This window comes from Tympanuchus pallidicinctus, unplaced genomic scaffold (genome assembly GCF_026119805.1).
Source record: "Tympanuchus pallidicinctus isolate F22 unplaced genomic scaffold, pur_lepc_1.0 scaffold12, whole genome shotgun sequence".
Classification (NCBI taxonomy): domain Eukaryota; kingdom Metazoa; phylum Chordata; class Aves; order Galliformes; family Phasianidae; genus Tympanuchus; species Tympanuchus pallidicinctus.
This window is the reverse complement of record NW_026294637.1, coordinates 11,329,159-11,354,212: the sequence shown is the minus strand read 5'-3', so window position 1 is coordinate 11,354,212 and position 25,054 is coordinate 11,329,159. Positions and strand designations below refer to the sequence as shown.

The following is a 25,054-nucleotide window of genomic DNA, read 5'->3' as shown; positions in this document are numbered from 1 at the left end:
AATTAGTCAATAAAAGGCCAATTTTGAAACAGGAAAAATATGTTCTTCCATAGTTATAAACCAGTTAAATATATCTTCATTGAAGGCACCATAGTTTTGAATGTGCTGTACAGATGCAGTAAAATTAGAAGCCACCTGCAGAATAAAGTCTGTCTGAAATCCAAGACATCATTTGCAGGAAATTATAACACAGGCACAGTGTCAGAGGATTGCTCTATTAATTTTTATAGTACTTACAACATGATGCAAAAAAAGTTTCAGTCCTATACATTTCCTCTATTTAAAAAGCTCACCATATGATGATCTTCTGATGAAAATGGTTGTCAGTTGAGCTCTCATAAATATATTTGAGCTGTCCTTCAGAGTATTTTGTTAATTTATGGTCTCATGACAACATTAAGCAAGCTCGGTATGGTACAGTCCAAACAGGCCCACAGCAGAGAGCCCCTAGATTTTCATTATTTCCAAGATGTATACTTTGATTATGTACAGAAATTTAAGTGATTCTTGTGTCCTTATTAGTTGGCATAGATACACAGCTTGGAATAAGTACTGTACTATGCAAATTTGACACTACACATTAGTTAATTTCTGGAAGTCGTAGTGTTTCAAACATCAAGCCTTTTGAGAAAGTGTTACTTCATTGTTTCATGAAAACTTATACATTTATATGAAGCACTAACAATTTAATTCAATAGCTTGTAAAAAAGGATTTTCTGTTTGCCAGAAACTTAGGACACTGATTTGTATAATTAAGGTTGTTTCTCCTGAACAAAATTCGGCAAATTTAAAAAAGCTTGTCCACTACTTCTAGAGAAATTCATACTAGTTATGCATGTAGATAAGAACTTTTAAACAAAAGCTATAAACTAAATGCTGATGAGCACATAATAGTCTTGAAGTGTCCAGTTTAGACACAGAGCAAGTTATAATTCTGGGACATTTTAAAAGACTTTTAGGACTTAAGCATAGTAAGAAAAAACCCACTTTGCATGGCTTTTACTTTTTCTTTTTTTTGCAAGGCTCCCACTTTTTTTTTTTTTTCCATTAGTCCCTCAGATCTCTTGGAAGAAAAGTCAATTTATTTTTGCCTGTTTTTAAGGGATGCTTACACTTAATCACAGTATCAAGAACAAATCAAAACAAAACAAAAAAAAATACAGTAAGACAATTGTGAAAGATTTCCCTTCAGTGCATATGAACAAGGATGAACAGCTCTAAACAATGAGTCCAACTATTGTGTGAAGAATCCATCACTAAAGCATTGTTCTGAAGAACATACATACCCCTTCATGTAAATGAGCACCCCTAGATTTTCTAACATTTCAGTTGGGTCATTATATGCCCAGTGATCCTGCATGTCCCATTCTTTGACTACAGACAATTATACCATTGATTCGCGATTACATTTTTAGTAGAAAGCACAGCCAAGATCTTAAAATACAAAAAAGTTCTTTAAAAAAAACAAACAAAAACAATCAAAAACTGGATCTGTACATGGATTGGTGTGGTTATGAAAAATGTGACGCATACCAGCAGATTATTAATATAGCTTTGCTTTAAAAGGAATGGGGTTTCCAGTCTTTTCCCTTCTAACCCAGGTAAATGCAGTCCAAGATTGCCAAAGCCCACCGTGAGGAGCGTGCTTTGAAGACCCTTGAAATCTTCACACAGTTCTAGCAAGATCTACTGGCTGTCTCCTTCAACCCTTCTCTTGCGAACTGTAACAAAATAGAAGATGTATTTTAAAATATTATTGTTACTGTACTACATATTTCTGCACCACTGGTATGCAGTATGGCTCCCTACTTTGCTGTACAAAGGCTCATGCAGTAATCTAAAGTAATCAACATTTAATATTAGCCACCATTACACAAGAACAGATTCAAATATTTCCTATGAAAATTATATAGGAAACAATCTTTTTACTTTAAGTAAGCAGATTTAACAAGATAGTCTTTGTTTTTATTGCCACAGTTTGCTTGGCTTTGAAAGAAACAATGTAAAACTTTCAAGAATACCCAATAAGATTTACACACATTCAAATTTGTACACACTCAAACAAAACTAAATTAAAAAACCCTTCGAGATGTTATGCTCAATAGCCTACAGCATTCCATTCATTAATAAAAATATTCAGTGGCCGCAAAATGCAAAAGCAACAAAGATCCATGAATAAAACCACCAACGCTCACATGCTGCTCTGGCTTTACGCAGGATTCACTGAATGCCTTCAAATTCTCCAGTCATGCAATTAAAGGCAATATTCACGTGGTTTCAGACAAAGAAGGAAGGGGAAGTAGGACAGCACAGTGTTGACAAAGGAGAAAGGTGCAGACTTATTTTCAATATAAAGAAGTCACATACAAAGACAACTGAAAGGCTGAGCATCTCGGTTTTCAGTGCTTGACACCCAAGTGGGCATTTAGAGTAACCTGCCTCTGTAGCTTCATGGCTGGAGAGGTGAAAAGGTATTTGCAGAAATTTTTACTCGGATACTCCAGACTAAGAAAGCAAGGAAAAACAGGCAAGATATCAATAGAAACATAGATTTCCAGCAGTTAAACACTAAAATGAGAACTAGCCGAAAGAGAAGCCTTAAAGGACAGAGACATACGGAGTGACAAGAAAAAAAATTGGTTTGGAATTAATTTTGAGAAACATTTATGTGTGTTTAAATGCCTTTCTTCTGTCCCTATTCTACCTGTTGCTCTTCCTCTCTTTCTTTCAGAGATGTTAGCCTCCACTTTTAACTTTACTACAAGGGAAGCAGATCAAGAAACCAAACTCTGGCTTCCTAGAAGCGTTCCCTGTTATTAGATCTCTTCCTGAATTCCTACTACTGCTACTGAACAGCCTGGCTCATTTTCACACCAAAGGGCTGTGTAATCCTTACTGCATCACAAAGCATCCAACCCAGCAAAGTTTAATGAAACGGAATTTTAAAATGCAATTCTATTTGAACATATTGACCTCCTTTTAACTTGTCATAGCTGAAACCTCCCCATATTTGACACTCTTAATAAGAGATTTCCATTCACATGCTATACTATCAACCAATTTTCTGTTGTTTTGTTGAGTTAGAGTTCTAATGTGAGCTCCAAACAACAAAACTAAATGCAGCAAATAAAGACACCACTGCTACTATCTACATTTAAGAGAGGCAGGGAAGGCACCAGGGCATTAATGGAGCTGTAAGGGAAGAGGTGACTATGCCAACTTCTGACAGGGCGTTCAACCCTCCCTGCTCAAGCATTCCAAATGACACTGGGTATACTAGCACGGAGGAGGGCATCTCACACTAATAAATTCAAATACAGTCTTTAAAAAGGCCATTAGTCTTACCTGAATAAAACCACATAATCAAAGCTATTATTTTTCTTCCCTTGCCGCAACACATCTGGAATATGAACGTTCTTCCTGTTTCTGGACTATGCTAAAAATCCTGAACTCATGCATCTGGACATCTTGCAACAACATAAACAGGGAACAGCAAGTAGCAACAGAAGAATAAGAGGAAAAGCACAGGAGAAACCTGAAACTGATTGACAATTTTTTTCCCATCCTGGTTATATCAAAGGAAAACCTGGAAAAACAAACAACTTTAAATGAATGTGTGCAGCACAAGTTTTAAGAGTTACTCTCGACTGACAGGTCTTACCCAAGTCATTGTTTTTTGTGATAGCAGCAGCTGCCCTGGCTCGAGGTCCCTGTTGTGTGAAATGGTATCCAAATTTAAGGATCTTGGTGTTTTCTTCAAGCATCTTGGCAATTTCTACTTCTGCAAGAGTACCCAGCTGCTGCCTCTATTTAAATGAAAAATACACAAAGACAGCAGAGCTTAGGTGTAGTCATAAAAGAGAGATCAGGATACCTTCATCATATTAGTCAATAAATACCTTTTTTCTTTTAATTAATCTAAAAGGCATAAACTCATTATCATATCTTTGTGCATTTTAAAGCACAAAGAAGCACAGAAGTGCTTCTTGAAATGGATGCCTATGAAAATCTTAAACACACATAGCATAAGATATTTAAAATATTTTTAAAAGGTTTTCACAAGAAGCCTAAAAGTACTCAGTCAACAAGGACAGAGAGCATGCAAGCACTGATTTTAATTATGCTACCATAGTCTCACTTACCTGATTATCAATTTTGATCTCTGTCAGTGTTTCATTGTCTTTCAGTGCATCGACCAGTGCCAAAATTCCAACTCCGGTGATGAAGTTTGATTCTATGTTTAAACTTTTTAATTTTGTGTTTACTCTCAGCATATCTGCAAGAGCCTTTGAATGCAAGAAAGTACCATTAAACTTTTGAACTGTGCTACAGTACGTCACAGGACAGAGCAATGACCACTTCCAACTAGCTCAACAGGAGCAACGTGTTCACAGATGCATAGTGTAACTTTGCAAGTATTCACCTCTTGAGACTGAAGAGAGTCTTCAACCAGGAATCATCTACATTCTCTTTTTAATAGTACTTAATCAAGAAAAGGCCTGTCTTACCCTTGTCACAAACTAAAAAGCTACATAGAATATAAATTGTCTGAAATTAGCATATTGGACTAATTCCATTTTGTAAGCTTTCACAGCACATAATGAGTAGTGCAAGCTGTAAGAAAGGCTCAAAGAAAGGGGGTTAAGCCAACTGAAAGGAGAATTAGATATGGTTAATTTGTAAACAGGAGATCTGACTTTCAAAATGCTTGTGTCTACAGATTTGGTAGGAAGCAAGAACAAAAAACGCATAAAACAAAAAAGCACCAGACCCCAAAATCAACCCTTTACCTTCTTAATACAAATGTTTCTGTTCTGCTGAAAAGGAACGTTTTAATTCACCGAGGACAAAGCCTTCAAATGTTTATTTATTCACTTAACTGAATGCTCTAAACAATTGAAGCTAAAACAAGTGCAAAGGATTGTCCCAGTGCTATTTTCTTACTTCTTTATGTGCAAATAAATAAGGAACTACTTTTGATTCAGTACACAAAATCAGGGCCAAATGATAAAGACTTTGGTTTCAATTTCTCAGACTAAATACTTTCATTGCCAATGCATTGAGCCCATCTTTGGTTGCAAGATCAGAGAAATGGGTATTTTACAATTCTGTTCAACCAAAACTCAACTTAGTTGAAAAATGCGATGAGCACTTTCAGCCCCAAACGTATTTCCTTTGAAGTTAATTTTGAGGATACTCCTAACTCACAGCATGCACATTATTAATTAAACAACGAGGAAAGAAAGAAAAACAGGAAGGAGGTTAGCAAAATGAAATCCCCACTCATCTCATCATCTGACACATTGCTGTACAGTCATCAAGTAATTGTTCACCAACTTTGATACAGCAAAGGTTTGCCAAAGTAAACATACAACACAGGGTGAAAGAAATTAATCATTTTCATGTTAAAACTTATACATGTATGCACACACATACAGACAGGATTCTACTCTATCCCTTACTGCCATCTTTCCATCCAAACTTCCCTTGTATCCCCCAAAGCACATCTGCACAATACTTACAACAGCAACAGGATCATTACTTCGGGTGGCTGCAAGGCTAAAATTCTTCACATGTGTGTTGGTTTCTAGAGCTTTTGCAAATTCTTTCAGCGTTGGAATTGGTATGTTCTTGAAATAAAAATAGCATTTCAGTCTCTTGAGATGCATAAGTTTAACCCCCACTCTCTTTTTCTTCCATTGCCTTATTCTCTTCACAGCACAGCACACCATACTATTAACCATCGCTGATCTCCAGCAGTCTCACAGTACAGGCTTAGATGTGCAGCAGAGCCACGTGCAAGGTGCAGTAGTTCTGAGTTGGTAATTCTATAAATTAAACTCACCTTTATTTAACTAATACCAATGCCACAATAGAATGGTTAAAGATATTTAGCTGTTTTGAAAATGTTACTGAGCTTACATGAATTCAATGTTCTTCTTCCTATCACTACCATACTAATCTCTCACACACAGGAAACCACTTAGGAGCTCTAAAGCAACAGAATTCCATCCTCTTTGTTACGTTAAAAATAATCTCAGAAGTCACCAATTCACAGTTTGACGATTTTCACAAAGTAGTACCAAGCAACTCTAAAAGCAATAATTTTAGATAATTAATTACAGTCACAAGTCTCTTGGCTTATTGCAATAGCAGTTTTGTTCTGTTACCTTCTTAAATACTCTGGCCAGTACTTCATTGTTGTGCAATGTTCTTAAATAATGCGTTTCTTTTACTGCCTGCAGTAAGAACAACAAATAGTCTAGGCTGCCAGTGAGACAGTGCAGAAAGCAGTGACAGGCAGCTGGTTGCAGCAAGTCAGTTGTGTTATAGTTCTGTTTTCTTACGGGTATATATATACAAAAATGTTCAGTCACGTTGAAGGACAATTCTTAAGAGCTGATAATTGCTGACAGCCCTTCTGTACAAGAATCAGAAGAACATTAGGTACAAATACCATTTTGTTTGCAGTAGCAGTAATTGAGAGCACACTACTTCACAAAGCACAAAGGATTCAAAGCAGTTAACTCCATGATGCTGAACTGCTGGAACTGTCACCAGCTTGGCAGCGACTGAAACCTGGTTTAGTAGTAAGAAAATCTGAGACTTTTAGAGAATGTGTTTCGTAAAAGATACCAAGATGGCTTACTGCTTTATTTCAGGCCAGAAACTTGGAGCTAAAGCACACTGCAACATTTTGCAGGAAGGCTTCTCTACTTAAAATAAGGCCATTGTGCCCACTCATAGTGCTGCACAGCTTTAAGTGTCTTCTGCCAAAAAAAGGCAGCATATCTACTGCATAATTCAGATAATTACCTTGATGTTATTTAGATTAACTTCAACAAGACGGGAATCGTTATCTTTAATCCTTTGCAGAGTCTCCTCCACATTTGTGGGATTTGGTGGTTCATCAAAAACAGGTAACATTTTTTCACCTTTTACTATATCTGGAAAGTAAGGGATACAATCGTAATCCAACAGTTGCATACATTCACTGTACATGTGATAAATATACAAAATATTTGCTGTATTTAAAGATCATTTCCTCAGTCTTCACATCTCTTCCTCGCCCTAGAAGTACACCATCATCTCTGACTGTATTTTTATAAAGTTCAGCCCTCCTCCAATGTTCTCGCAGCCTTTCTCCTTTTCTTGACCATGAGCTTTTTTCCATAAAGCACAAAGGATTGAATAACAAACACACACGTTAAACCTAAAAGCACAGGCACACAAACGTATTTCTGCACCCGCTTCTATCTCTCCAAGAAGTGAATTAACTACAGAACAGTTTTAAGTGTAAATAGGTAATTCCACTCTCGCCAGAACTCAACTGGAAACATTACAAGCATGTACCTTATCAATTTACAATGGAACGTCCTATTAAAAATGCTAATAACGCGTTTATTTAGCACTTGTGTAAATACTTACTTGAAAAGCTGTCTTTGCCAACCCCGTTACTGCTTCCTACAATATCACAGAACTGATTGTTTGTTATCAGGTTGGACATTCCCAGTATAGCTGTTAAAAGGGGGAAAAAAAAGAAATAAAAAGCAAAGAACAATTTTAGTGTCCATGGCTAATTCAGCTTAGGGACAGAGCTCCTTTAAATAATAATAACTGAAGTGCATCAAACACCAGATCACCAGTACAATAACCCATTGAATCTCTTAATTTAAAGAAAAGTAGAAGAACTTTTAATGTAACAGAAAAGACTTTTTAGGTAGCTTTCATGTCTTAAAAAGTTTCAACCTCACCAGGTTCAGGCAGCATAGTTAAAAGCGCAGTTCAGCCAAACATTCTTGACTGCAGCTTTAGGAATATAAGCACATACCAACACATATGTATGGAAAAGCAGTGGTGAACACTAAACAGAAAGCAGCCAGCTTGAGGAATGAAATGAAAGGTTCCGAGTTTTAAAATGGGGAATCTTAAGCCAAAACATTCCTATATATTAGCACAGACCAACAAAGACGAAACGCTGCAAACAGACTAGCATTTAATTTTACCTACGTGGTAGTTTCTACTACACTTCAGACAACAAATACCCTCTAACATTAATTGTACATCTCTGTTTTCTAAACATGCAGCCCAGCTGTACTTTCAGAACAAAGGGACCCACAGCACTAACCTGCGAGGTCACATAGCTCTGTGTCTGTGGCACTTGTCAAGGCTTCCTCCAGTTCTGGATCAAGAGCAATTTTTTCTTCTGCATAAGACTGGGCAGGCTTCTGCTTCGGGATAAATATTTTCCCTGGAGTAAAGAAAGTGAAAGGTGTTATATTACTTTGCGTTACGTAGCTGCTTGTCTTTAAACTTCTCTGCTCGTAAGGGATGCATACAACATTTCAGAAATCCTAAGGCAGTATGGGCAACAAAGGAATGAGATCTCTTCTATTTGCTCTTGCAAGTCAGAGATGAGAAAAGGGCAAAAACAGGAACATAACATTATCCAAGATTCCAGCTTTTCAGGAGCCTGTATCAGGACTCCAATCTTACTTGTTTCTTCTGAGTATCGGGGTAAAATATAAGTCTGCATCAAGCATTTTAAACAACGCATTTTTAAATAAAGTGCCTGCAAATAAAATTCAGTATTACTGGAAAACAAGGACAGATACACTGAAATGCATGAAATGAAAAAGGGACCCAGGCAGAGCTGCAATTTGAGTATTTCTGAGAAACAAGTTCTCTCAGCATCATCTGAAATCCCAGAACTGAATATTCACTGCAGTTTTACATCACATACCGTATTTCTGGTTTCAGATGTCAACTTAAACTTGAATTTAAAAAAAATGAAACGCCTGAGATGCTTAAGAAAAGAATGGTTTGAGAACAGCAGAAAACATGATAATTTATCTCTGGCACACACTGCCAAAGACAATTTTCAAAAATGATGCTTAGAAACAAGGAAGATCACAGAAGATTCAGTGAGAAAAAGGAGCAGTGACAACTGCGTCACACCCACCTTTTAGCCACTACAGACAGGAAAAGGGAAAAGTGGTTTTAGGGTAACTACATTACAAATGGAGGTGTAAGTAGTTAGCATAATTCCTGCACACATCTTTGGTCAAAAAACTAGGGGGAAAAAAAAAAAATAAATCAGAAAACCAAGTTATTAGAATAACTATTCTATAAATGGAACTGATGCATTCAATAGGTGCCTTCCACAACTACAAAACTTTGATCTTAATAGCTATTCAAAATTTTTGCGTACTGTTAAAGACCAAGAAAAGTCAGTATATTTATCAGATGCATACTGGTCTAATAGCTTTGATCTACAACTGCATCTGATTAAAGACAAGCATGATCCACCTTGGCTGTCACCATCTGGGCATGTTCACTAGTGTTCAGCCTCCCTGCCTGGGCCACCAGAAGCCAGAGCTGAGGGTCACAGCTTCCAGCAGCACTTAACTGCTCCTGGGGGTGGAAGGTGGTGTCCATAATCCAAGATTTCTCAGTTGACTCAGGAACCCACCCTTCCATACCCACAGGAAGGCCTTTCCACGCCTCCCACGGAGCGCACCAGCTCATCCCCCACCCAGCAGCAGGCCAGCTGGGCAGGAGCCAGGAGCAGACTATTTTGCTCCTTGTACATACACAAGTGTATCTTGTTACATGTTTGGACTAAAACTAATTTTAGCGTTTCTAAATGCCTCCCAGTGACAAGATGCTGTAAAGGAATCTTCCAATTTACATTCTGGGGAAATTCTGACAAATTAGTGCTTTGGTTTCATCATTTCTGGACACAAACACTGGCACCTTATCACCCATCCACCTTTCCTCTCTCTCCACATCCCCACCCTAGATTACAATTGTTTGTGGTTCATTTTCTTTTTAAAGGAACTTCAGCATCACCACTAGCATAGAACACAATTTGAACTCTTCACAACAGTCTGATGACAAAGACTTGTTGCTAGCAACACAATATTGTTGTTCCTGGGTTGCTATCACTTTGGAAAGCTGTAAGTTTAGAAGCAAAAAATAAATCACCTTATATAACTGTTCTGACTACAAACAGGAGCTGAAAGCAGCTGACATACATTGCCACAGCTCAGTTTTGATGGAGAGTGCTAAAGGAAGCTTGTGGCAATTCAAGATAAATAGAGAACCTTCATAAATGGCAGGTGTGAGCAATAAATGCATTGGACTACTCTGATACACCTGACACAGTACATCTTCTACTCCCATTTCAGTATATCAGTATCATCTTCCAGGACAGGAATAATCTTCAACTTAAACTGGAATTTTTAAAAGAGATAAGAGAACATGTGACAAGGTTTCCACCAACCTCTGAAGCACTTTGAACAGCACGCACACAGCCTAAAGCCTTTCATCATCTGCATTTGTGTTGTTTTTCCTCAGTAACACAGAATAGCAAAAAAGTGAGGCTGGCAGAGCATGAGGAGGAAGAAAGGGAAATGGTGAGACTGAGTGCCTGAGCCTCCATCACACCACCTGCCTTGCAGCATCAGTGCATCTCATGCTTTTCTCCATAGTAAGCTGGCTTCTTCTGTGAACTCCATGTGAATTCTGTTTAGAAATACAAAAACCTCCAGAGCATGTGAAGAATTCTTGGCCCTCTCAGTTGTGTAATTTAATAACCAGTTTTATACAAAAATAAAAACCTATGCTTGTAAAAAAAAGAATTAAAAAAAAAAAAAAAAAGAAAAATCTTACAAGAATTAAAATGAAATTCTGTCCATTCTGAGATGACCAATCCTACAAATTTTGCTGTTAAAATTTCTCATTTGCTTTCCAGATGAGAAAATGCATGAATCATAGAATCACCAAGGTTGGAAAAGACCCACAGGATCACCCAGTCCAACCATCCACCCTCCACCAACAGCTCTCACTAACCACGTCCCTCAACACAACGTCCAAACGTTCCTTGGACACCTCCAGGGTCGGTGACTCCACCACCTCCGTGGGCAGCCCATTCCAATGCCTAAAAAGACCTGTCAAAAATACCAGGTACAGACTTGTAGCAACAAGTGTCCATACAGCATCCTAAGAAAGCATTTTGTAGAACGTTTTTCCAACCCGAGACTTCCTATGACTTTGCAAAAAGCACTGAATGACATTTTCTGCTCCTGGAGATACCTCTTGTGATTATTTCGAGTACATTGAAATTGAAGATTCTCAAGTTTTCTAAGTTTCTGCTTTCAACACACGCCTTGCAGTGCAGCAAAAGCATCTGAAGAGTAGGAGCTTTGGCAGCCTTGTGGGATCTCCCCTAGCCTTAACATTAGCTCTTGACTAAGCCTTCTGTTCTGTTTCTTTCAGGAAGAAACCCAGGAAGGAATACAGCCTTCTATCTGCAGATCCATAGTTACATTTTAGTTCCACTGACACTCCGCCCTGCCACTGAACAGTCCAAACCAGAGAAGTTTCACAGTCCTTTTTGCCTTCTGAAATCCATTCAGCTACTGATTCTTATTCCCCACCACAAGCAGTGGTGCAGCAGGCAGGGGGTGGGAGAAGCTCAATGAAAAGCAACTTCCTAAATGCTATGGTTTCTAAAACCAACTTCACTTTAACCTAGCTCACTTCCCTGTCTAGCTCATCACACAGCACCCACAACAAAAGAGAACTACTTCTGACATTAACTTAATTCTTAAGGTCACAGGTTAGGACCTTCAGATTCTAAGCATTTGCATCCTGAAAAAATAAGACTAAATTTACCCATACATTCCTGGCTCTTGGGACAACCTTAAAAAAAAAGTTTTTCTTAAAGCCAAAATGTTAACAGCCGCTCCCTTCCAGAAGTACAAATTACAGCCAAGTCCAGGCACACGAACTGGGTCAGGAACAGTTTTTGTTATAAACCAGGTCACACCCTTGTGTATACAATTTCTCATTCACTCGCCCTAGCCCAGAGTTCAGAGATTCACAGCATGTACATGAGAGCAAGTCCTTCCCAGCTTCTAGCAATCAGCAAATACTTCAAAAAAAAAAAAAAGACCTCTGCACCTCTGGGGACGATGATCTAACTCAAAGCCTGCTGCCAAGGCAGCCTGGAGATTTCCTTCCCCCATCCCCTCCCCTGCCTTTTTTTGTTTTGCTTTGTTTTATAATACATATCTGCACAGTGTATACGATGAGCAGCTTCCTTGGTTTTCAGGTGGAACATTTCCAAATAGCACGAAGAAACACGGCGTCCTCCTTGCTCTTCAGCCAACAAGGACACCACAAAGATTAAACAACACAGCACAAAAAGGCAAATTTCAGACATGTCCATATGATCTCTGTAATTATTAAATATTCAGGTGTTTTATGGCTTTAGCTAACACCTTAAACGATCCACATCTTGGGATTAAGTCAAGCCTTTCTTTGCAACAGAATGAACTTGCAGTTCCAATTACACAACAGCACATCCCACTAAAGGCAGGAGAGCAGAACGGTGTGTGTTGAAGCACGAGACACTGCACACATACCCAAGGTGGGATGGAGGGCCTTGCAGAGTGTTCAGGAGTGCTCAGCACAGCCATGAACTCACCATAGCCAGCACAATTCCCCCACATCCCACAGCCCAGGAGGCACCCATTGACCACGAGCAGCAGGCCAGAACAAAGCCCCACATCAGTTTTGCAGCCCTCTGATGAGGAAAAGGAACCAAGCGCCACCTGAGGAAACCTCCTGTCATCAGTGACTTCATGAAGGGTGCACAACATCTATGTATCCTATGTACTTTGCATTCACTAAACATTCACTGGTACAGAGGTTGTTACAATCCACAACTCAATCACCAGGTCTTACCACACAATAGCCTCATGTTCATCAACTTGCTTACAAGTCTAAGTAAACACTAATCTTTTTGTAATTCAGCTTAGAAGAGCTGTGTTCCTTGGTGCCTTACTGAGGAAACAGCACTGTTATCCATTATTTGTCTACAGAACACGTGGCTGTGAATTAGAACACTGTCATGCACTAAGGCTGGTATATCACATGCTATTTTGTTCACTCGTATGGTGAACATCAATTCGACAAGTTGTTTCTTCAAAGCTCCTACAAGACATTAACTTCATTTCACAACATGTGACACATTTCCTTTAAAGACTAGTGATTGAAAGGCAAATGGGGGAAGCAGCACCCCAAATTCAAATATGACCGAGCAGCACAAATCAGCCAGGCAGGTCAGCGCCAAAATAGCTCTCACCACGTGAGAGTGTCAACCTAACAATGATTTCTGGGAAATAGAGCAGAGGAAAAAAAAAGCTGAAGTCACACAAAAAGCAAACCTATGCAGAACAAATACAGCCTGGCAGGAACGCTGGGGGAAAGCTGGAAGAGAAAAATGCGATGAGAAGAGGGCAAAGCCTAGAAGTACAAAGCTTGATTTATTTAATACTTTGCTAATGCCTTGCACTGCACAGCTGAAAGTACATTACAAATGTCAGATACACTTCTGCTTCATATCAATTGCAATAATTCTCACATTTTGCTGTTGATAGAAACATGGAACCCGGGTGAGCAGAGAGGAAAGCATGGACAGGGCACCAGTGCCCAGAGCTGAAGCCTCCCTCCTCTTGGGATGGGGCATCCTGCTCACTGCAGCATGCCTTGGGAAATCCTTCTGGCATGTTCATGGACATATACTGAGACAAAGCCAGTTCTGTTTAAATTATTACCCCACTGGTTTCATGAATCTCTTGCCTGAATTATTTGTCAGGCAACAATGGTTCACTGTATGGTTCAACACTTAATTGGAATGGAATGTGACTGAAGTCATTACATCTTGTTTAAAAACAAAGTATGTTTTAAAGGATGCATCTAGAAACCAAGCCAGGAACTGAAAAAAATAAAATATAACAATTTAGGGATTGTTAAGTGTCACATTCATTTAGCACTGTTCATCTCACTATATCAGGGTACTTCATGTGATTTTGCATCTTCCACATCTCACAGCACAGCAAAAAAAAAAAAAAAAAGTTAAAATCTGGAGAATTCACAGCACCTATCAGTGAAAAAGATCAACACTGCTTTAACAATATGTTAACTCAAAATGAATTAGGACAACTGGAAGAGAAGATTTTCATTTGCACAGCAGTAGGGAAACAAGGTCACCAAGGGTGGTAACACCCAGAGTGAGCAGCTCTGATAAACCTGCAAGTGCAGTCACCATGATGACACTAGTTCCACTGACAGAGAAAGGAGGATAGATTCCTCCTTTCTTACTCCATGGAAGGGGTAATTAGACTAAATGAGACCAGGTATACACAATTACGATAGTGAACCCTGACTTACAAAAATGGCACCAAGAACATAGCTACAACTCCCTGAGATCCTTGAGATCTAAAGATTAGAGTTGTTAATTTTCTTCTTCTGAATTAGCAGCATAACCAAGCAAAATGTTCCATCCGCCCCATTCCATGACTTGCTAGCTGCTTTTATCTAGTCATACAGAATAGTTATCAGCCAGCCCTTTTTTTTCCCTCCTCTTAAAATTAAATGATGGTTGTTGTTGTTTTTTTTTTTTGTTTGTTTGTTTTTTTTAATCCATAGAGAGTCCTAATCGAGTTTCACTCTACTCCTTTTCCTGTTTTCACATCTTGATGAGAAATCACGATCTCCATATTTAACAGATTAAGTGATACAGGATTGCTGTTTTTGCACAAACCTGACATGAACACAGCAGCAAGTCACAACTGAACTACAGAATTTTCAAGAGCGGAAAAGATCATCCCTCACCTACTCTGCAGTGCAGTCAGCCTTCTTCCCTCTTGCCTCTCATTTAATAAGGGCATGAATTTCCACACTGAACACATATTTTCAGTTTGGATGAAAGCAAGCTACATTTCATTTTCAATGTCATTTTCTTCCTTCATGGCATTAAAAAAAAAAAAAAAAAAGTAGGAAGTTACTATAATAAATCCTCTTCAAAAGATACAGGAAATTTTATTAACTAAATTTGCATGTCATATTGCAACATTCAGACTGCTGTTTAGTAATACTTTATTACATAAAGGAAGTGACATTTGAGTTTTCTTAACCAAGATGTGTACAGCCGGACCCTTCTATTTTCCTACGCAGTTCTCACAGATTTTATCAACCAAAACAAGTAGTTCTGCTGTGTGCATGTATACATAAGCAGGCATGAAAGAACCACCAAGTGCAATGAAGTACTAGTACATCTTGATGGGAAAAGAAGCATATGTGCAAAACAACAAAGTGCTCATTAGAGGAAATCCTCTCTGGCCACCCTTCGTCCTGAAGGGGCTGCAAGGGACTGCCAAACACCAGAGGCAATGTCACACTTGGACTCTCCCATCAGACAATTACGCTGTCTGCAGCACACACCAGCAGATCTGCCAGGCAAGAAGCAGGCTGGGGAGGAAAACACAGGAGCACAGGCACTGCTCACAGAGGCAGCAGCGCAGAGAGCACCAAAATGACAGGTGCTTTCCTCTGCCCTCTGCACCCAGTGCTACCCAGCATCATCCTTTACTTGGGTACTTGCACAGATGCAGTCAGGAAACTCCTCCATCAGCAACCAAGTGCCACAGCTCTATTTCAACAACAAAATAAGTGTTAAGCTATACAACAGAATCATAGAATGGCCTGGGTTGAAAAGGACCACAATGATCATCTAGTTTCAACCCCCTGCTATGTGCAGGATCACCAGCCAGCAGACCAGGCTGCCCAGAGCCACATCCAGCCTGGCCTTGAATGCCTCCAGGGATGGGGCATCCACAGCCTCCTTGGGCAACCTGTTCCAGTGCATCACCACCCTGTGCTATAAAGTAACAACTTCTGTAATCCTTCAGGAAAGAGACTGATGTTGAACAATAGCTACAGCTATGTGCACAGACAGACAAAAAGCAAATAGCTCCACAAAAAAATACCACTGAATGTACTGTGCAAGTACAATCATGTATACAAATTCAGTAATGAAGACTCAATTCTCAAATAAGCAATGATTCACAACAGATATCCACAGAACTACAGGGTTTGGTAGCAAACCCTTAAGAAAAGAGGAACAGTTCTTAAGAGAGGAGCCTGTTCATCTTGAGCAGTCAGAACACATTTTATAAGGCAGCTTTGTAAATCCTTACTGCAACAGACCTGCCATGGTGCTGGGGAGGCTTCAGACAAGCTAGGACTCAGGAGCAGCACACAAACACTGGTGACAGCTAAAATCCTAGAAACCAAAATATTTAGAATCCCAGGCTTTTATGATGCATCTATTCTACCAGGTCTGTGTTTCCACAGTTTTTACAACATAAGCCACAGCTAGATTTCAAGGCTTCTTGCAATGTTAAGTATATAATTAACCAATAATAACCATGCAATCTTATTAAAATCTTTCACTAACGATACCAGAAATGCAACATGATTGCTTACACCACTCGCTCAAAAATGCTGTAGGCCAATAATGCCAGACATTACTGGGCATCTTCCACGACACATCATTGTACTGCTCTGTTTCAAATTCAGTCTTAGAAATATCACTGTCTGTCCTCAGAACCACGGGCCATAAACTAGAGGCACAACAGTATTTGTTACTATTGACACAAATCTGGGGGTAGCTCTCATTTGGAACGTGCCACCCCCATCAGAACTTGACAACCGTTGGTAAAATCTTTTGATGGAGAGACTGAACATGAGCCAGCAGTGCGCCCTGGCAGCTCGAAAGCCAAACGGGATCCTGGGCTCCATCAGCAGAGGGGTGGTCAGCAGACAGAGGGAGGTGATTGTCCCTCTCTACTCGGCTCTTGTGAGGCCCCACCTGGAGTACTGTGTCCAGGTGTGGAGCCCTCAGTACAAGAAAGACATTGAGATTTTGGAAAGGGTCCAGAGGAGGGCGACCAAGATGATCAGGGGGCTGGAGCACCTCCCCTATGAGGACAGGCTGAGGGAGCTGGGCTTGTTCAGCCTGGAGAAGAGAAGGCTGCAGGGTGACCTCATTGCAGCCTATCAATACCTGAAGGGAACCTACACCCAGGAGGGGAGTAAACTCTTCAAAAGGGCTGACAATAGCAGGACTAGGGGAAATGGATCCAAGTTGAAGGAGGGAAGATTGAGGTTGGATGTTAGGGGGAAGTTCTTCACAAGGAGAGTGGTTAGGCCCTGGAACGGGCTGCCCAGGGAGGTTGTGGATGCCCCATCCTTGGACGTGTTCAAGGCCAGGTTGGACGGGGTCCTGGGCAACCTGATCTGAATGTGTACGTTTGGTGGCCCTGCTAGGCAGGGGAGTTGGAACTACGTGATCCTTGAGGTCCCTTCCAACCCGGGTGATTCTGTGAATTTGATTTTTTTCCTGCAAATGTACAAATGGTACATCAGGCCCAGTGCCACATGAGGCTGGAACAGGAAGCACCCTGCCTCTGCACAAAGGCAGTCTGCAGGTTACAAAGCAGTCGAGCTGCCACTAAACTTTGGTTCAGAATAGCTCAGGCCAGCCCACTTCACAAATTTCCTAACCACCTACACAGACAATGGAGTCCTTACCTTTCTTTTCTTTTGTAAAAGGCACATAGTCTTCCCTGTCTTTGTGCTCAAGAGCTTCCTTCTCCAAAAATGCAAGGAGTCGTTCCCTGTCAAAAGGACCCGAGGCCTTTTTAGCAGTCTGGTCTTTCTGTCGGAAGCCTGCAGGCAGAAGTGCATTCTGCAAAACAAAATGGAGCAAATAAACACAGCTTAAAAAGTCTGAGTGAACCTGCTCAGATTCCTCTCCTTCTTTCTCCTCCTCTTGCTCAACGTTCAAGCCCAACATCTTTATGTACAATAGCACCTAGCACAAAGCTTGCTAGTTATTTAGTATTTCTTCCCTAGAATGAGCACTGTTTAACTGAAGAACAAATAAACTCCTGCTATTCAGTTTTAGACAATCAGTAAGCAGTCCTCTTCCTCCACCACTAATTTCCCCGTGCTTAAGACAACTGTCCATGCTGCTTTCTGTTAACAACACCAAGTATTTCTACTTCTGGCCTGATTCAAGTTGCTGGTTTTTTTCCACTGTTTTGCTTTTTTTTTTTTCTTGCTATATCAACATACTTTGGCTAAAGAAAAAAAGGATATGCAAACAGAAATTCAGACTCATAAAAAGGCAGTCAATCCCTTTTGCCAGTTCTCCTCTATTTAAGTGTCAATAAGCCAAAGTAAATTAGAATATCAGGAATACTTTTCTGTACAACAGAACAAATAATCGTAAAATTCTTAAGCAATCCCTGAATATCAAGTTGAAAGTTTATGCTAACAAAAACAAGAACAGAGAGAATCAGGAGGTGGAAACTCTGGTCTTGGATTCAGACTCTATCTGCAGGACCTGTACAGGACATCACTCAGCTCTTCATAATAGAAGGCTAAAATATTCTTTAACATCCCATGCTGACAACTGTCCAGGTGTTGAGAAAATTTTTGCCCCCTCTTTGCAAACTCAGCAAGGTACAAGAAGGGGAACAGTCATGCTGCTAGACACAAGATGAGGAATCTTTGGAAGAGTTTAGTGCTTTCCCTCTCCCATCCAACAGCAGAAGTAACAAAATAGCAATGTATGCAAAGAGCTGTTTACCATCCAGCATCGGAAACAGGAAAGTTTAACAGGCCTTTCTAATAAATTCTTTCAAGATCACTTAAGAGCAACTTTTCCTGTATAAATAAATCCCACACAGCTTCTCCTAACAAACCCCTATTATATTTTCCTCTACTGTGGTTGTACTCACATTGCAAACAGGAAACAACCCTGTTGGGACATTATATACACATATGTATCCGTAAATAAGACTGCTAGCAGATTAGGAAAAAATTCCATCCAAGACAATACTAACTACAAGCTGAGTTCAAGTAAAAGAAAGCCTCAAGTTTCTGCACACTAATTTATGAACTAATGAAAAGAAATAACTTCTCTCTGCTAATGCCTACCTCAGGGTCAAGATCATCCAAAACTGTTTCCAGCTGTTTCAGTTCTTCTTCTGACAGCTTGCCGAGAATGTCATCCTCATCGAGATCTTTGTACTTGTCCAAGTCTTTTCGAAATGGGAGCGTCATGACTTGGGCAGTAGCAAGTTGCTCAAATGCTTCAGAACCTGAGTCTTACTCTTAACCAGATCTATAAAGGGAGAAAAGATTTTGAAATAAATAGCCATAATTAAGGTAAATATCCCAACTAAAAAGCATATTCAGCTTGTAAATGCATTTCTGAAAGGGAAGTTGTTAATCCCTTATTCATATTGATCTGCTGCTCTATGAAAGACACAGAGGGCTTGGAAGTCTTGCTTCTTCCCTGAGCAGAATCCCACTCTGCAATGCCTTCTTCTCCCATCACATCAACAGCTAAAACAACAACACAGAAGCAAGCTAAACATATTTTAAGATCCACGTCTGTACCTAATTCTCTTGAGAACTCCAAAGCTGTATTTCCCAAAGAGCAGGGCAGGACGTGGAGTGGAAGGAGACAACAGTTATACTCCAATTAATAAGCCCAGCTTAATGCCACCAGTTTTTACAGATACTCAGTCAAAAAAGCAGCTAAGATGTTTCATACTTGCTGCTGCTGCTGCTGTTTGAAGCCAGTAAAGGAGTACATCAATACAAACAAGATATTTGGTTATTAGTGACTCATATCCTTGCCTATTACTTACAGGGGAAGCAGAGGATGTTTATTAATTATATCACTGGAACTGAAGTACCCTCCTGTTCCGTCAGATGAAAATTAAAGCACCTTGATGCAAAGCTTAGGGAACACAATGTCTGTGTAACAGTCCACTCAGTCCCACTGGCGAAAGGACATAACAGGCTGTGTAATTGCTCCCTATATTACATCTGGAAGAAATCTGGGTCCTTCTGCAGTACTTCTTACATCCTAAGAAAACACAGGCAACCTTTGATCTAAACGCTTGAGCATTTGATTAGGAACAAAATGTACAGATAATCACAGTGATTTTTAAGCAGACAACCTATTTTTCTCTTATTTTCTCCAAGAACTTTCAGGATTCTGCTGTTGCTCTGCAAAATTCATGCTTCGAGTTGAACGTGCAGGCACACACACAAAAAGGGGAACGTGAATGACTCCCTGTGAACAACAGCATCCTTAATGCATTTGGGAGCTAAAGCAAAATCCATACATCTTAGCTAATGAGCATCTGACTCCTTTCTCAGCCCTATAGAAATACAAAGCAAATAAATCAGGCATTCAGCAAACACTGTTTGTTCTATGAAGCCCAAGTTCCAGTTCAGATGATCACATCACATATAATAACTACGTTAATTCAAACCTGGACTTACTCTGTACTTCAAAAGCAGATGAACAAAGTTATTACCTCTTAAGTAAAAGGGCCATATAGCTATGCTATACCGAGGGACCGGGCTTACTGGATTCCTTCTCCTCACTTGTTTACACCCAGAAAGGTCTCTCTCTGAATGCTGGCAATGTCACAGACATTGGGATATTTTAATTCAGAGACACTGAACAGAGCTGAGCACACAAAGGTTCACCCAGGCTGTTGGGCTGTTTTACCTGTAAAGTCTATCTGGCTTTAACAGGACTGGTAAATTTCCAGCTCCCACCAACCCAAGCTATTTACATTTACAGCTATTTTCAACAAAACAAAACAAAAAACATTGCTAATACACACTATAATTTGCTCATAAACCATGGTGTTGACATTGATAGGATAACTCCAAGGCTGAGCTACCAACACAGAACAAGATCTCTTGAAAATAACAGCAATCAGGAGGAATTCTCAACCTTGTTACATCGAGAGAATGGTGGCTGGCTTCCCTGGAACTAAAGCCAATGGCACTGGGAGAGCTTGGGCCTTTCACAAGAGGCCACAGAGCTGAGAGCATGAGATACAGAATTTAACAGCTACAGAAGTACAGAGCAGCACACCTATGCTTTTCAGAAGTAACCAGAGAAGCATCTCTCCTGGCTGTTGCACCACATCTGACAGCCCTACGGTGTTTGCTTCTGGAGCTGCACGACAGCTGAAGAACAACTAGATTGCTGCTGCAGCACATGCCACACAATCTGCATGCAAACTTCTCATTCCTAAAGCCTTACTGCTTTCCTCTGCTGCACAATTTAAAGCATTAAACACTATCGTAAGGGAAAAACATTTCCTGCAGCCACTTACACAGCATTGTTTGTGACCAGGCTGCACAGCCCAAGTCCTCAATCAACGTGCTGCCATTTCTGCATGGCCATTTGCATCCAAATATTAAAAGGTGTAATTTCAACTGGTAATTACAAGGAGCACACTAATTAGCATGCTGCACAGTAATGCTCCCCTTACTCTGACCAAGAGTAACACTGCACAACCATACATTGCATCCAGGCAGGCTGTGTTTCCTCTCTATAAATAGCTGCAAAATGCCATCACTCAGAATTAATTACCTTCTATTTACTGGATTTACATCTTTCACATTGGAAAATGACTCATCCTTTGTAATTCATTAATGCCCGGGTCATAACCCATAGCTTCTTACTGTCTTTACAATACAATCAAAGTGTCCACTTCAAATCCTGGAACGTTCACACACACACACACAAAAAAAAAAAAAAGAGGAGAAAAAGCATTATAGCAAAAAACCGCGTTAATTTATAACAGAAGCTTCTCTTTAGCAGGAAGAGAACCACCTGTGACCTAGCAAATTCAAAGTGTTTTGGACACATTTTCTAATATCTGTCAAAGTATTTGCAATACGTACATATAAAATGCTAAAAATCAGGTTTTAAAGCATGGTGTCAGAATTCTCATTGCCTAAAAAGGACATGAAAGCCAGCCAAAGTCATCATCTGATCAAACCATCCCCTCCACCTCCCACCAAACACATCTGGTATTCTCACTTGCCTTCCATTATTCATGGTAACAGCACAGTTGAGAAAGACACTCATGTAAAAAAAAAATTACAGACTGTTAGAAGGGGCAGTTATTTGGACTGGGAATATTAATGGCACATCTTGCTGCAAAATAACCAGTAATAACCAGCAATTTGGGCTTTGCAAATACTTGGCACTTTTTGACGAGCAGCGCTGTTTTTTTGCTAAGTGTCCTTACAGCTTTACCACAAAAATATTACATACATAGAATGTCTGCAGGGCATATAACTATCATGTACAGTAAGCACTTCATTCTAGCAACCTGATAGCCGTATAAGGAGCATCCATCACTTCCAATCAAGCAAGTTTTAACTCGTTGCCTATTAGAGAAGATATATTAGAAGGGAAGATATTCTGATGAATCAATGAACAACTAAGGAAGTGAGAAGACAGTAATTACCTTATTTCAGGCCATTTTATAACTACCAGACTCATCCCTTGAAAGGCTATCAAGCAACTTCCATATACTCAATCTACAATTAAGATGTTTTTGTTCTCTTCTATCTAAAAGCATATTAAAAGCAAACAAATTTAAAAACAATCACTCCCCAGTTTTCTTTGCTAACTTCTGTTATATGTAAGGACATCATTTCTTGGGATCCCAGCAGGAGTAAGTGTAGCAATATCTCATGTACAGGACACCAGCCCCGCTGAAGTCCTCTGTAAATGGTTTCTGCAACTTAGATTTTAAAACAGAAGAGACTTCAGGAACAATGAAGTGAGCTGGTTTTGGCCAACACATCTACAGAACTGCCTAAAATCCCACTTGCTCCCTCAGATCCTCCTCCTCACACGCCCCTGCTGAAGCAGCGTGGCCACAGGTGGCATTTCCCAAGGGAATTTCCACTGTGGCAAAACTACACATTAACTACTGATTAACATGTTTTGCTCTTGAGTTATCTTTATGCACCAAGCCAAGAAGACAAATGACTATAACTAAACACTCCCACTCCAGCAAGCTCTTTAGGACAGTTTGCAACACCTGAGAACACTGTGGCCAGGCAGCACTACACCAGAAGGCTCTCAGACATCCCCAAGCCCTCCATGCACACCCAGCACAGGGCAGGTGGACCTGGCACTGCAGCTGACATCCCCTGGCTGGGTGACACAGAGCCAGCAGGTGGCATCTCGCCTGTGCCTGCAGCTGTGCCTCCAGGAAGTGAAGGAGAGCTGTTCTGGGCTATTTTCCTACATAAACAAGCCTGAGGCTTCATTCTGCTCACACAATTTGCTCAGTTCTATATGGAGCAAAGAGCCCTCTCAAGTTCACGCATGTCAGTACAGCCACATGGGGACAGAGGTGAGCAGAGAGCAGCGCTGAATAACTGAAAGCACAATGAGGGATAAATATTTCCACGGCAAAGGAGATTGGAGACCATCTGCACTCCTGTTCAGTCCTGCTCCATCTCAGGGGGCACTCGGGATGCACACAAGATCCATGGTTATGTTCTGCACTCCTGTCCGGTTCCACAGCTGTGTGGAATTAAGGCTGTAAGCTCGCTAACAGAGGCCTACTCAATGCAGCCTACTCCTGCACACCTTGGGAAAACCTGTCACTCACTACAGGGCAGCAGATCCATGTCCTTGTTGGCCTATGCAATACCAGCGCTGGCAGCTGGGAACCAGGGGTGCCTGCCCAGCAGCTCACCACAGAGCTGAGGTGATGCCGTGGCAGCATGCCCACCTGCAGAACACCGCCAGACCTGCTCATCCAACTGGCTGCAGGGCAGGCGTTGCGATAAGAACCAAACAGAGGGCAGGGACAGGAGAATGGAGGGATAAGCACCTCGGAAGCATTCCAGAGAGGCCTGTTACATGCCACATGCTGGCCAAACCTATCACCTATCGTGGACATTCCTCCAGAAGAAATCTCAGCTCCAGGCGATCCCCGCTCACAGCGCAGCACCACCGCTGCAGGAGCCTCTCACTGCAGCTTTTCGGCAACCCCTGGACTCTCTTCACCAGAGGCACTGACACACGACATTCACTCTCAGAGAAACTTCTACCGACCCTTCAATTAAAGGGAAACAAATCAACTATACAAGCTGTCTGAAGGAACATTCATACGTTTGTAAAAAAAGGTTTCAAGACGTATAAGCCCACAGCTTAACAACAGAGGGATTCACACTTGCACGTTACATTGCTTGTTTTCCTGTTGCCTTTCACCTCGAGCATCAGAGGTTGGCTTTCTGCACCCATCTATGGTATTTAACGCTTTAAAGCCCAGCAGCACGGCGCTCGCTACCGGAAGACTCTCATGTCAGCACCACGCCGAGCACCCCTCCGCCATCCACCGGAAAAGCGTTCTTCCTCACCGAGTGCCGCTAACACGCGCTCCGTAAGCCGCAGAAGACGCGCGGCGAGTTGACAGACGCGAGCTGACCGGACCCGCGGGCAGAGCTCCCGCCCCGCAGCTCGCGGACGGCACGGCCGAGCGGGGCAGCCCGCAGCGCACCGGGCCGAGAGGCGCACGGCGCGGCGCCCCCAGGCCTCCGAACGGCCGCCCCGGGACCGCCCGGATGAGAGGAGCGGCGGGAGCCGCCCAGCCGGGCCGGGGCGCGAGGAGAGCGAGCGGGCGGGCGCGGCTGAGAGCGGCGCGGGCCGCCGACGCCGGAGGTGGGATGCACGGAACGGCGCTCGGGGCCGCAGAGGGCAGCGGGCCAGACCCGCGCCCCGACCGCCCGGCTCCCTCCCTCCGCGGGCAGCGGGGCTGCTGCCGCGCCGGCCGCTCCCGTTCCTGGGCCGCGCGCGGAGCGCTCCGCTCGCCCCTCTCCCGCCCCGCCCCGCGTCCCTTTCGCCGGCGCTGTCCGCACGGCCCAACCGACCCCCCGCTCCGTCCCGGTCCCGGCCGCTCCCCACTCACCCGGGCGGGCGGCGGCCACTCAGCTCCCACAGCCGCCTCCCAGCCGCGACGCTCGGCGCCGCCCCGCCCCGCGCCTGCGCGCCGCCCCCGGGGCGGGACGGGAACTGTAGTGCGGCCGCGGGCCGGGCCTGGGAGCGGCGCGGCGGGAGCGCTTCGGTCCCTGAAGGCCGGCGGTTCCCGAGCTGGCGGCCCGGTGCGCGTGCGTCCGAGGCGGCGGAACGTGCTCAGGGAGATGAACAGAAGGATGGCTTCCGCAAAGGCTGAGGCATGCTTTCAGTTAGCCGAGGGTGAGGGAAGTGCAGCCAATGCAAAACGGCGCCGAGCGGACCCTGACCGCGGCGGAAGCGCCGCAGAGCTGAGGTGACCCGGTGCGG

At 42.0% G+C, this 25,054-nt stretch overlaps 1 protein-coding gene across 4 annotated transcripts; it reads right to left on the bottom strand.

The window, feature by feature from the left end:
• Window positions 1-196: 196 nt before the first annotated feature.
• LOC128075205 (tropomodulin-3-like) lies at window positions 197-24,787 on the bottom strand. 4 transcript variants are annotated; one of them, XM_052671731.1, is made up of 10 exons: window positions 24,681-24,787; window positions 18,859-19,045; window positions 17,446-17,602; window positions 8,129-8,251; window positions 7,429-7,518; window positions 6,817-6,947; window positions 5,523-5,630; window positions 4,143-4,286; window positions 3,662-3,806; window positions 197-1,721 (listed from the first exon to the last, which is right to left on the bottom strand). In XM_052671731.1, the coding sequence occupies exons 2-10, from the start codon at window positions 18,982-18,984 to the stop codon at window positions 1,687-1,689; spliced, it is 1,059 nt and encodes a 352-aa protein (XP_052527691.1). In that variant the 5' UTR covers window positions 18,985-19,045; window positions 24,681-24,787; the 3' UTR covers window positions 197-1,686. The 4 variants fall into 4 exon arrangements, with proteins under 4 accessions (XP_052527691.1, XP_052527694.1, XP_052527693.1 ...); XM_052671734.1 differs by lacking the exon at window positions 24,681-24,787 and adding an exon at window positions 24,133-24,152; XM_052671733.1 differs by lacking the exon at window positions 24,681-24,787 and adding an exon at window positions 21,332-21,461.
• Between the last annotated feature and the right edge of the window lie 267 nt (window positions 24,788-25,054).